This window comes from Clarias gariepinus, chromosome 23 (assembly GCF_024256425.1).
Source record: "Clarias gariepinus isolate MV-2021 ecotype Netherlands chromosome 23, CGAR_prim_01v2, whole genome shotgun sequence".
NCBI lineage: Eukaryota > Metazoa > Chordata > Actinopteri > Siluriformes > Clariidae > Clarias > Clarias gariepinus.
Window position 1 is genome coordinate 13,469,499 of NC_071122.1, and position 13,115 is coordinate 13,482,613.

General features: G+C 39.9%; 1 protein-coding gene across 3 annotated transcripts in view; it reads right to left on the bottom strand.

Moving 5' to 3' along the window:
• The window catches only part of atg7 (ATG7 autophagy related 7 homolog (S. cerevisiae)), a 110,127-nt gene that overhangs the window by 36,364 nt on the left and 60,648 nt on the right, over positions 1 to 13,115 (bottom strand). For all 3 annotated transcript variants that reach the window (XM_053484627.1, XM_053484628.1, XM_053484626.1), the window contains exon 18: positions 9,717 to 9,797. In XM_053484627.1, coding sequence (XP_053340602.1) covers positions 9,717 to 9,797 — 81 coding nt within the window. The remainder of the gene's footprint in view (positions 1 to 9,716; positions 9,798 to 13,115) is intronic.

Here is a 13,115-nt window from a genome sequence, read left to right on the forward strand (position 1 = left end):
AGTGATATTTATCTGACTCTAACATGGACGATCTGTTCTCTGAAGCAGCAAATTTTAGCTGTTTTAGCAGCTATTGCTAGCACTGCTATGCAATCCCTGTACTGCAAATGCTGACTGATAATGTCAGTACACTACATGTGCGCAGAGGGAAAAAGACGCATAAATTCTGATCTGACCTCGCTCATTTAAGTGACCACTTATTGAACGTATAGCTGATTCTGGACAACATACAAAACTAACAGATCCTATTTTTAAAAAGATTTTTCTGTTCACACAGCCTTAAAAAAAAAGAATCAGGTTTGAATCACTTTAAGCTGGAAGTGAATGCAGCCAGAAAGAAAGACATCAGCGATATCTGGGTAGCTTGATGGCTAGACAGATAGACGAGCCAACAGATGGACATTTCACTAGATAGACAGACTACTAAAAAATATCAGATGAACTGCTGAGTAGACTGTAGACAAATATACAGACGTCTGCGTGGACAGACAAGAAAGACAGATGAGCTGACAGACAGTTTTTACAGTAGGTAGATAAGACAGTTAATCACAGAGGACATACAGAGATACAAAGAGCTTAGGTACAGTAGTAGCCACATAGACAATGGTAGACAGACAGCTAGACAGAGGTCTTGTAAGAAGAAGAAGAAATGCCTCATTCCAGGAGCTTAAAACAAAAACAGCACCAGGAATGAAGCAAAGACTCATCAAGAGCAAAATATCATGTATGATTAAAAATAAATGTAATTATTATATAATATTAAAGGTGCATGGGCTACTTTTCCCCAGTAAATACTCTGCCTTATCAGCACTCTATTCACAGTCTCACTCTACAGAGAGATAGAGTTTCTGTGGGTTGTGTTTAATAAGCACTAGTGTGCATGTGTATGCGTGCGTGTTGTGTGGCAAAGTGGCGTCTGCTTTAAACGAGCCCGATACAGGCGACTGACAGGGTGGAGTACACTTATGGTACAAAGTAGCATAAAATTAAACAACGACAACGTCCCCAATTTAGGGCAAAAGTGACGTTTGGAGGTCTGGCAGCCAGTGAAGTTAGTCATAAAGCTGCATAAAACAGACTGAAGTGGCTTCAGAATGCCGTGAATTGCACAGCCTGCTTTTTTTAAAATTCAATAAGGGATAATTATATGATGTCCATTAAGAAGCATTGGAGGAATAGTTGGAGAGGAAAAAAAAAATAATATGCTCACATCTTCCACCAAAGCTCACATGTATTTTCGAAACAGAGCTGTGGGACTACGGCAAAATGGAGGTACAGTAGCAACCAGAGGTGCAGGGAATTTGGAGATTTTAAAATAAAAATATTTTATGATGGTTCCGAAAGCTGATTTGAGGACATTTAACATGATATACATACACACACATGAAAATGTATTATTATATACGTCAAACAACATTGTTTTGTGAATAGTAATTGCACCTTAGCATAAAAAGTGAAGAAGTTACCATGACACTTCCTCCATAAGTAACTGCCCTAGACCTTAAACAGACGTGTTTGTCTGTGTTCTAGCTGTCCTATATTCTATCCAACAGTTTGTTTATTTGTCTGTCTGTCTGTTTAGCTGTAAAACGAACTTTTTTACACTATCTATGGAGTAAAATGTCCCCCTATTGACTCATCTATCTGTCTAGCCATCCAGCTGTCCAGATAACTTTGTTTGGTTTACCCCATCAATCCGTCTGTTTGTTTGTCTTTTATTTTAAGAAAAGATGTCTAACATTATGTGAGCAGCCACCCTGGACAACTTGGCATTATTCTACTTTTTAGATCATGACCTACAAAGTTTGAAGGCAGATGTAGTTTTTTGTTTAATTATGAATATATAATGTAATGTAAATAACCAATATTTAGAGGTAGAAATAAAACCACGTGCATATTACAAGAACTCGGCTGGGAGTTATTGCCACATCCCACGTACAGTCATGACCTCGCTCCAGATTTTCACACGTTTGGGTCATTAAAGGCGTTCCTGGAAAGCCAGGACTTCAGATGTGAAGCATTTTCAGATGTGCTCATGGCTCTGGTGTACTGAGAAAACGTTTCACCTTGATGGTATCCAAGCACGAGTGATTGCCACAGGGATAATATAGAGAGATAAAAATAGTTCTTTTACTCTCACAAATGTGTTCTGCTACTCTGCGCAATTTAAAGCCCTGGTTTGACTGGAACATTGCCTGCAAAGATAGGTTCGTATATCCTTTCTTTAATGGGAGATTTTTTCTTCTGCTGGTAAGGTAAGGAGAACCTTAACATTGTTGGGAATCATACAGAGTGATCCATAAGCAAACTAGAAAAACAATACGATACCTACTGTAGCATGATCATGTGTAAAATGGAACAAGTTATATTCCATCTTCTATTGTCAATTTTAAAGCTACTCAGGGTCTAAAATGACAAGAAAACCATAAAATGTGACATAAATGCTCAAGGATCCAGATGTTTGGGCCAGCCTGTATACCCTTTCACTTTGCATAAATCATTAACATGGAGACACAGGACAAGAAAATTACATGATTATGCTATTTGTTTTTCATTTGTAGTTGCCTAGAAATCAAGGAAAACCCATTACTGTGGTAAATGTGATGTGCTACCTTAGACACATAATGACTTTCCTGAATCATAAATACTGAGTCAACAGTTATGTGGTAATTCATATAGTCATTTGAATTTACATTCAAGTATATATTGTGAATTATTTTACGGCGCCCCTGGAGCAGACAGGGTTAAGGGCCTCGCTCAGGGGCCCAACACCGACAACCTAGCGGAGCTGGGGCTCGAACCGGCGATCTTCCGCTCCGTAACTCAGAGCCTTTACACACATTGCTATCAACTATTTTCTGCATGAACATACAAACAGGGGTGTAGAGCAGAGAATATAAACCTTCCATCCCACCCCAAAGAGCATGGCCAATTTCCCTCCCTAGAGTAAGAATTCAAAGTCATGCTTTCCCATGGAAGAAACCTGCCCTTTTCTACACATGCGTCTCTTTCTCACTCACGGAATTTTCCCTCCACTTTTTTTTTCAAGTGGTTGCGGTGGCAATAGGAAGAAAAGTTCAGCCCAGACTTTTCCATCCAGCTCTGGCTAGGGGATCCACGATGTACCTTATGCAGATATAATCTCCCAAGCATGCCCTATGCCTGACTCAGAATCTCTGCCTTTGTCAACATGCCTGATGCAGCTTTAGCTGGAATCACCCAGGATGCATCTGTGCAAGGTGCATCTACATACCAGCCCAACCTGCGTCTCAAGTAAAATTTACAGTGACTACAGTTTGAGACGAGGCTACAGGATTGTCCATCTCCTCTCGCCTCATAAGAAGATCATTGGCAAGGATTGGGACATAGACTCGGTAGTAAGGAGAGAGCTTCACTTTACTATAGAGCAGTACATTGCCTGCAGTGGTACCTGATCCGTTTTACCTTTTGGAAAGATACAGTACAACCATCAGCCAGAACATTACAATGCAAAACATTATGCCCAGTATTGGGTGGATTCCCCCTGTGGCCCCTCTGGCCCCTCGGGGCATTACTCCACGAGTCCTCTGGGAGGGTACACTGGGGTCTTGGCATTGGATCCTTTGGGTTCTGTGGGTTGATGGATGGGACCTCCATGGATTGGATTTGTTTGTCCGATGCATCACGTGGATGCTCAATAGGATTGGGAACTGGAGAGTTTGGAGGCTGGGATAATGGCCTTGGGCTCTTTTCCTGCTAGACCCGGTAGGCTATCGTGCACTGGGTGTTCTTGTGTCTTTCTATCATGGCCAGAATTGACCCTCACATTTTGGGATGGGACCAGACAGGCTGGCTTTTGGTCCCCGCAGGAATTGTTGAGCCTTTGGTGCCCATGATCCTGTCACCAGTTTAGTGGGATAAAATTGATAATTAATGTTAACGTGTTAATGTTATGGCTGATCTTTGTAAACCTGATATGGTTTCAATTTGGTTCATCAAAGATAATCAAGAATGTTTACATCTAGAATTTTATGGACACAAACAATTTTAGGGAAACTAACTGTTTGTTTGTTTTTTCGGTTTTGCATACCTAACTTTTCCACAAGCTAATGGATTATTGATCGCAGATTATTGTTTTTTCTTAGATAATTTTCAAAATTAATGATAATTGCAATAAATTAATAATAATCAGATCCAATCTCAACCTATTTTTTTCTAGATTCCTTTCTCTCCCCCACTCCCACTGCTTCATTCTGCATTTGTCGTGCTTAGTGTTGTTTCAGAAATCATTGTCAGAAAATAACAGCGTGAACACTTTTCTGTTTTGCCAAATAAATTGTTTGTAAAAAAAAAAGTAATGTTGATCATTGTACATTTTGCTGAACAGCAGCTTACTTTACTTATTTTCTAAGTACAGATTAAAAAATTCAAGAGAATCATGTACATTAAAGAAGCATTGTTTTTCCTTTGTTTTTGAACCAAAGCCCATAGTTCTCTCCCAAGAACGCTGCTCATGTTGCATTTATGACGGTCCCTGTAAACAAACTCTTGCTTAGCAACCCGGTAGCAGGAACAACTTTTACAAGGTTTCATTATATTTTCCAGCAGTGGATCCCCTCAATCTTGCACCTCCTGAATGATGCGGCCCATTAAACCATGGCGACCGTGTGACGCAGTCTGTGCGGGTGTGTGTGAGAGTGTGTGTATATATCTGTGCATGTGTGTGTGGGGCTGCTTTGGGGGAGCAGCACATCTGGTTTACATAGAGAGAAAGAAAGAGAGAGAGAGAGAGAGAGAGAGAGAGAGAGAGGGAGAAAGAGAGGCTTCCCAGCTTGGCCTAATTCCCTCCTCCGGTTCTCGTAACTTCCCTCGGTAGCTGCTGAGAGAGGTTCTGACGTTCCGGCCTCCTGCACGACAACACTTCACAGAGCCTGTGTTTGTTCTTTGAAGCCACTGTTTGTGTGGTGTGTTCATTAGAGTTGGAAAATAAACACCCATAATTAGGCATGAGGTTAGTTTTTAATTTCGCTATAATAAATATGGACATATAGGGAGAGCATCCAGTGATCAGAACTATGGGTGTGCTGCTTTCAAATTTATCCAAATCCAGAATTTTAAATAACAGCTGTATTACAAGAGGTAACTTTTCTTTCTTTTTTTTTCTTCATTTTTCATAGCCTCCTCTGAAATTGGAAAAGAAGTAATACAGCAAAATCAGTTTCATGCTGGCTTTCAGCACGGTGTCCTCAGGTGGTGAACATTTGTCTTGTCTTTTTCTTGTAGGGCTCTTTTTGGCTTCCAGGCTGTTTTCAGTCAGGCTTACAGGAGAAGGAAACAGAAAACTAAATTTACATGCAATTGTCCACTGAAGGCTTGATTGTTTTGTTTCCATGGTTTTTGGTTGCACACAGCCAACAGCAGAAGCAACAGCACTCACACACAACTGCAGGACGGAGGCCAGAGAGCAGCTTTCACCTCGGAGTAGGACATGTTTCTAGTGTTTAAGTCAATAAAATATTCTGTCACATATTTGACTAAAACACTACAGCGTTACTCCAGACTCCAGAATGACTTATAACTAGCCAGATATACAAGCAGATAGAACTTTAAATAAACAGATACAACTGACAAATTAAAAAAAAAAAAAAAAAAAACACCTGGGGAAATAAAAAATTTCATGATCTTGTAAAAGTTGGATTTTTGTTGCCTCCATTTTTTAACAATTCTACTTGATGAAACCATATATACTGTCTGCTGCACCAAAATCCTATGGAAATATTCTATTTACTTTTTAATCTTGTTTAGTCAACAATTATGTTGTGTTAATTAAACATACACACAGCGGCGAATATATATACGGTTTACCCAAGGAGAACTAAAACCTCAAAGCAAAAGTGCAACTTGCTCGTACAGTACAAATAATTAAAAAGTAACAATTTTGTACAATATGTCCCCTTCATATGGTTTAAATATTGCATTAAGTGTTTAGGAACGGCAGCCTTTGTTCGTTTTACAAAATTCCTTCATTTTCTCAGGTTCAAAAGTAATCAGACACCTAATACTTATACTGTAATCCGTTTCATAGCCATGAAAAAGTGTCCTGAACAGTTCAAGCTCTTAAATTAAAGCTGTAAATAAAGTTTCCACTTCAATTCCATCTTGATAGCTCCATTTTAAAACCAGCAGGATAGTGTACAGAGGTAAAATTACAAAACAATGCTTCATCATACCTATATATATATATATATATATATATATATATATATATATATATATATATAAAACTCAGTTGTTCAATCCATGTATGATTAACTATAGATTATGTGGACTGTCTGTCATACAAGTCCATGTGAATGAGTAGATACTATAGAAATGATAATGTATGAGAACCATGTGCATTAATGTAAACCTATAATTTGCAGAAACATATCTGCTCTAAAAAAAATTAACACACAGTTTCAGATTCGTGAACTTGCTGTTAATCATACTGAAGTATATGTGTTTTATATAAAGACATACAAGGCTTTTTTTGAAGAAGAAAAAATCTGAGTAATAATCAAAGTACTTAATGTACTGACACTTGACAACAACACACTACATACAATTTAAAAAATAAAACCTTTTTTTTTAAATCATTACATTAAAAAAGATCATATTATCGCTTAGCCCCAGCTGCTGTATTTCCAATTTGGATGTCACTGTCCAACTGTTTAGAATGTCAAAAGATGTAGTACAATACAGCAGGGGGAAAAAGAAAGAGCCTATTTTTCTCCCTAATTTAGTCGTATCCAATTCCACCCCTTACCAGGGGGCTCCCACACCAAGATCACCACCACCAGTCAGGCAGGGCCGAAGATGTGGTCGGCATCTTTTCGAACTGCTCGCTCACGCACCTCGGAGGACAGCGCTGTATGCTTAATCTGCTTGTAAATGTGTGAGTTTACAGAAGTCCATGATTGTCAGTAGAGTCGTAATTGATGTGAGAGCGCTAAGTGCCTCTCATCCCACCCCACTGAGAGAGCTCGGCCAATCAGCTCTCTCTAGGCCCCCTGCTGTGGGGGGCTACAGCATCATCCGGGAATCAAACTAGCGATCTACGGATGATAGGTCGAGCACTTTACCACTGCGCCACTCGGGGACCGGAAGAGGCAATTAAGGGATTAAAAAAAAAGAAAGAGAGAGAGAAAGAGAGAGAGGGTGGAAAAGAGGAATAAACTGGAAAGAGTTTGAAGAGAGGAAAATGCACAAGAGAGTGAGATAGAGAGACTGACCAAGGGGAGGACATAAAGAAGAAAAAAGTGGGCAACTGAGCAAAAAGGAGAAAGTGACACAGCTAGAGAGAGAAGGGGACTAAGAGATAGACAGATACAGAGAAATGTGAAGGAATGAGAAAGTAAGATGCATTTCTTAAGTGAAAGAAAATAAATGGAGCGAGAGAGAGAAAGAGAGAGAGAAAGAGAGAGAGAAAACACAGCAAACCTTCACATGGAGAATAGATTGAGCGCTTGAGCTGATTTATGGAACTCAACAACAGCGAGTCTCTCCAGGGAAAAAACACTTCAATACCGTCCTAATTACTCACATACGCCACTGACATCAACACACAACCCAACACTAACACAGACCATATGGTTCCTGTATCGTACAGGTCACGCTCGTGACCCGTGCGTCTATGAAGAACAAAATAAAATGTATGAAATAAAATTACTGCATGATTACTTCTCCAAATGAACCGGTAAGTTGTGAATTACATCATTAAAAATTAAACATTCCCCAAAAAGTATTGGAACAATTGTGCTGCACACTGAAGACATAATGAAACTATAGATCTAAAAAAAAAAATCTGCACTAATTTCCTGATACTTACATTTAGATGTATAAACCTCCTTTTTTTTTAACTACTTTATTTTAAACACACCCATTCCTTGAGTGATCAAAAATATTGGAACGTGACAGAGTTGTTGACGCAGTGTGTCTTGTTGAATTGATTGTTTTAACAATTAAGAGTTCTGAATGTCTACTTGTTGTTTCAGGCCTGTGTTGAAAAGGCAGCAATCAGATCTACAATCGGGCAGTGCCAATACAAAAATACAGAATTGTAGACTGGTGTTCTAAGAACCAGACATCACACTGGTTGGCCAAGCAAAAACCACAGAAGTTTATGATAAGAACATTGTGAGAGAAAATCCTACAAAAACCTACACCGAACAGGGGTGGAGGTATCACAATTCACAAAAATGTTTGCTGAAACATAGAGACATCAATATGCAAACCTCCTGTGAGCAATTAGAATCAAAAAGCTAGATTGGAAGAACTCAAAAAGCTCTTAAAATCTACCGAAGAAATGAAAGAAAAAAGTGGTCATCATCTGCTGGTGATCCGGAACATAAGAGCTCATCAGTCAAGCACTGAAGTAAAATCATGGTTTGGGATTACATGGCTGCCGACTAATCCTTATTAATGATGTAACTCATGATGGTAGCAGCAGAATGAATTTAGACGTCTAGAAAAGCATTCTGTTAGTCAGTTCTGAAGAAATGCTTCGAGTTTTATTGAGAGGAGCTCCGTCAAGCAGCAAAACAGTGACTCAAAACACACTGGGAACTGGGAAACTTGTAGTAGAAGCCTGGAAAAGCATCTGATCGAGTGATCAGAAACATTGGAACATGATGGAGATGTTGACCCAGTGTGATCTGTTAGATTGATTGTTTCAACAATTAATAGTTCTGCCTGTCTACTTGTTGTTTCAGGCCTGGCTTTAAACAAAGGCAGCAATCAGATCAAGCACTGGGCACTGCCAATACAATAATACAGAATGTAGACTTGTGTCCTGAGGAACTAGACATCACACTCAAAGAAGAATGCACTCTCTGGTGATGTCAGTGGGTTGCCTACTTTAAGTAGTTATTGAGAACTAAAAAAAAAGAAATGAAACTTGAAATGAAATTTTACAGTATTTAGTTTGAATTTCTGTTCCAATTCTTTAAATCACTTAAAAATGGGGTGGTCGGCCACCAAAGGTGCAATCTCCTAAACTGTTTAAAACGTCTAGATGCAAATATCAGATAATGAATGTTTCGAAAAGGTTCTTAGTGTATAGCCAAACCAAAAATAATGACCTTGCCGTAACGATACATGTAAAGGAGACAGTAATTAGATAACTTAGTGAATCATTAATATTCTAACGCATTTCGAATTTACCTTTTTATTTGGAGTTTTTGATCAGAGTATTCAATACACTCCCCGTTCATGGAATTAAATCTGTGAGTAAAACACCACGACGATCACAGAGGATGGAACGGTACTGGTTACAGTGGACATTGAAACTGTAACAAACATCAACATTCCCCTTATGTCATATTAAGTTACTATGATATGACTAAGTGGAACTAAAATTACTCAGAATTACAGAAACTACACTAATGTCATTTATGTAAACATCGCGTCAGAATCAGAACGTATCAGATTTATGCACATGAATTGCAAAAGGTTGACCATGACTGAACACTTTGGTGTTGACGAACTGATAAAGGCATTATCATTAGAAAGGAATTTTTATCATTAGGAAGAAACTTTTGAGGAAAGAGGGTAATGATTTTCATGTTACAGTTGTACCATCTGTGACAGTGTGAAATAAATAAATAAATCCCGGAAGGGGGGAAAAAAAACGTATGTAGGTATTGGAGTGATCTTTGAACTGGGCCAAATGCAGGAAAATGTAAATTGATATGACTTACCACTTGTGAGCAGGCAGTGCATTTATCAAAAGCCAAGCTGGCAGGAAGGACATTGTCAAATCTGGAGAGGAAGCCTCGAATCTGTAAAGAAGAAAAAAATAATATGTGGTGATCCGGTGTCAAATCATTGACTACACTGCCATCGTGTGGCAGCACATGAACTCAGCTGTGTCGCCTGTTTACACTCTGATGCTCCGGACTAATTTATCTATTCATTCATTAAGTCAGAGATTAGATTAGATTGTATTTAACTTTATTGTCGTTGTGCACAGCACATGTAGAAAGCTAATAAAATGCACTTAGCATCTAACCAGAAAGTCAATAAGTGACCTGTTTAGAATGATAGCAGGTAAAATTTAGGTTCATTTTGAATCTACATTTGAATCGAGATTGTATTAATTCTGTGAAAACTGGGTGTGAAGCTATAAGGCAACAAATTCAAACACTTGTCTCAAACTAACCTGTAGTTTACTGTTTGTCAGACAAAAATGGAAAAAAAATGCTTTCATTTTATTCTGTCATATCTCCCTCTTTTAGCTGCTCCCATGAAGGCGTCTTCACCGCATCTGATCTGCATACAACTTGGCACTGGTTTTATATGTCAGAGGCCCTTCCTGATGCAACCCTACCATTCTATCTGGGCTCTTGGGACGAGCACAAAGGATGCCCTGCATCCAGGAGCTGGGTTTGGGCATTGGATGGGAATTGCCTGTTAATTGAAAAGAAGCATATCACTGAGCCTAACTGAACATGTAATGCACATAGCTTGATTTGCAAATTCGCTAACCCAGTAGATCAGTAAATCAGAAACAGTAGCAATTGCTTCATGGGCAGACAAAAATATGAGTGCCATGAGCGACTCTACTTTTACTTATGTAAACTTAGGGTTAAGAAACCAAAATTGGGTTTATGACAGTCATAAATTCTACTGTATTGTGGATTATTGGGATTATGAAATTTTGGACTATTACCGCTCAAGACAGGTAATAAAATGTGCATTTCCCAAAACTTTTGGCTGAACACTCACTCACTCTCACTCATCATCTATACTGCTTTATCCTGTATTCAAGGTCGCAGGGGGCCTGGAGCCTCTCCCAGGCGACTTGGGGCACGAGTCGGGGTACACCCTGGATTGCATGGCACACATACAGTACACAAACTCACACACGCATTCACCAACTACGGGCAATTTGGGAACACCAATTAGCCTAATCTGCATGTCTTTGGACTGTGGGAGGAAACCGGAGTACCCAAAAGAAACCCACCAAGCACGGGGAGAACAGGCAAACCCCATGTACGCGAACACGCAGCAGGAATCGAACCCCGGACCCTGAAGGTGCAAGGCGACAGTGTTAACCACGATGTCACTGTGATGCCTTTTCTGAACACATGAATTCGATTTACATACATTATAAAAGACTGTACAGATTTCTACATTAAGCAATGACAGCAGGCTCTGTGGGTCTACAGCGGAAATATAAAACCCTTCAAAAACACATTCGCCCATTAACTAAAGATTCTGACGAACCTATAATCTTTCGCTCTCCAAAGATTTGTGCTCGCTTGTTTCCCCCTTCTTGTCAGATCCTGGGAATAAACACAAAACAATCTAACTAATGGCATGACTTGGCAGGCTTCAGTCTGAGATCTCTGGATGAACTGAAAGAGCGCATAATTAATCACATGCACATTCTGGAGGTAAGAGCTCTTTCTGCCACAGGAGTCGCTCTCTAAACCCACATCACAAGTCGGTTTTGAGCAACTACGCAAGATTCAAATGCCTTTATTAGCCAAATTATAAAATGCTGAATTTTATGATCCATGCATTAAGCTAATCTTAAGCTTGTTCAGTTGGAACACTTTCAAACAGTAAAAGAGGAAAGACTCTTTACTGGTGTGGTCCTGGAGTGCTAGAGCCTTCATTTATCAAGTGTGCATATGAATCGTCAAAGGGCTGCTGCTTATGCAGTATCAGGATGGGGAATAACACAACTGCAAAAAAAGCTGCCCAGTTCCACATGAATGAGCTCACAGATGGCTATGACTGTCTGCTGCTGCTGTGACTAATAGAGAAGAGAGTATGCCACCCCTTCCTCCATGGAAGCATGGCCAATTTTGCTTCGTCTCCCAGCCAGAGTATGTGGCATTACTGAGATTTGAACTCACAGTCTTTGGATTACAGGGCAAAGACACTATGTGAATGAGCTTAAAGAAGCACAGGAACTTCTTCATCAGAACAATTCAATTTACCCATTGCAAAACTCAGCAACTCACTCCACATTAAGAAAGAATAATGACAGGTGTTGCATCTTACATAAAGGATGCACTAAAAGTAAAATATTGGGCTATATATAAAATTATAATTTGACCCGGGTTTTATCCCAGCGCCACGGTTTCGGAACGAACTGTATGAGTGTGCACACTTCGTAAGAATCAAGCTTACTGTTGGTGTGTAAGCTAATGCAAAATAACACTACAAGGTGCCATTCCTTTTTATTACAGTGGACTAAACTTCAAATGTGTGTACGGAGGAAGAGTGCTACTGTAAGGTGCTAGGGAATGATTCTGTACTAGTGTAAGTACCTGTTGTTGATGGGAAAAGAATTCGTGGAAATAGATAAAAGATCAAAGCTAAAAATAAGCCGATCAATTTTAATGTAATCAGTAATATTATTATTTCAGGTGGAAGCCTATGTACAGTACATGTCTGCCTGTCTTTCTGTACGCCAGGAACTTAGCGCCTGACGTACTAATACAAAAAAAAAATTTTTTTGAAGGTTGATTGTCTTACGCCTTGTTTACGCCATTTAAAATCATTTAAAATCATTTAAAATCATTCATTTCAGTGCTGTTAATTCAGCTGTCCTAATTTAGTCGTGGCCAATTCCTCCCCGTCACTAGGGGGCTCCCACATCATTAAAGCTACTACTACCATTCAGCCGGGAGGGCCGAACACTATCACGTGTTTCCTCCGAACCGTGTGACGCCAGCCGACCGCTGAAACTGCTTGCTCACGCACCGGAGTAACACATTTGGAGGAAAGCGCTAGCCGCTCCTTTCGCGTGCGCGAGCTCACAGACGCCCCTGATTAGCTGTAAAGCTGTGATTAATGTGGGAGCATAAAGAACCTCTCATCCCTCCCCCCTGAGAGAGCTCGGCCAATCAGCTCTCTCTAGGCCTCCGGCTGTAAAAGGTTACAGCATCACCCGGGGTTCGAACCAGCGATCCCCGGATGATGGGGCGAGCGCTTTACCACTGCGCCACTCGGAGGAGAAACTGGTTTTAAACTTCCCGCAGGAAGCCATGCTGTGTCGCGCGCTCATTTGTGTTTCGTGAGGCTTTGGGCGGCTTGTAGGTGCATTATAGTTGTTTTTGTGTCTTCCGCAACAGGTAAGGAGA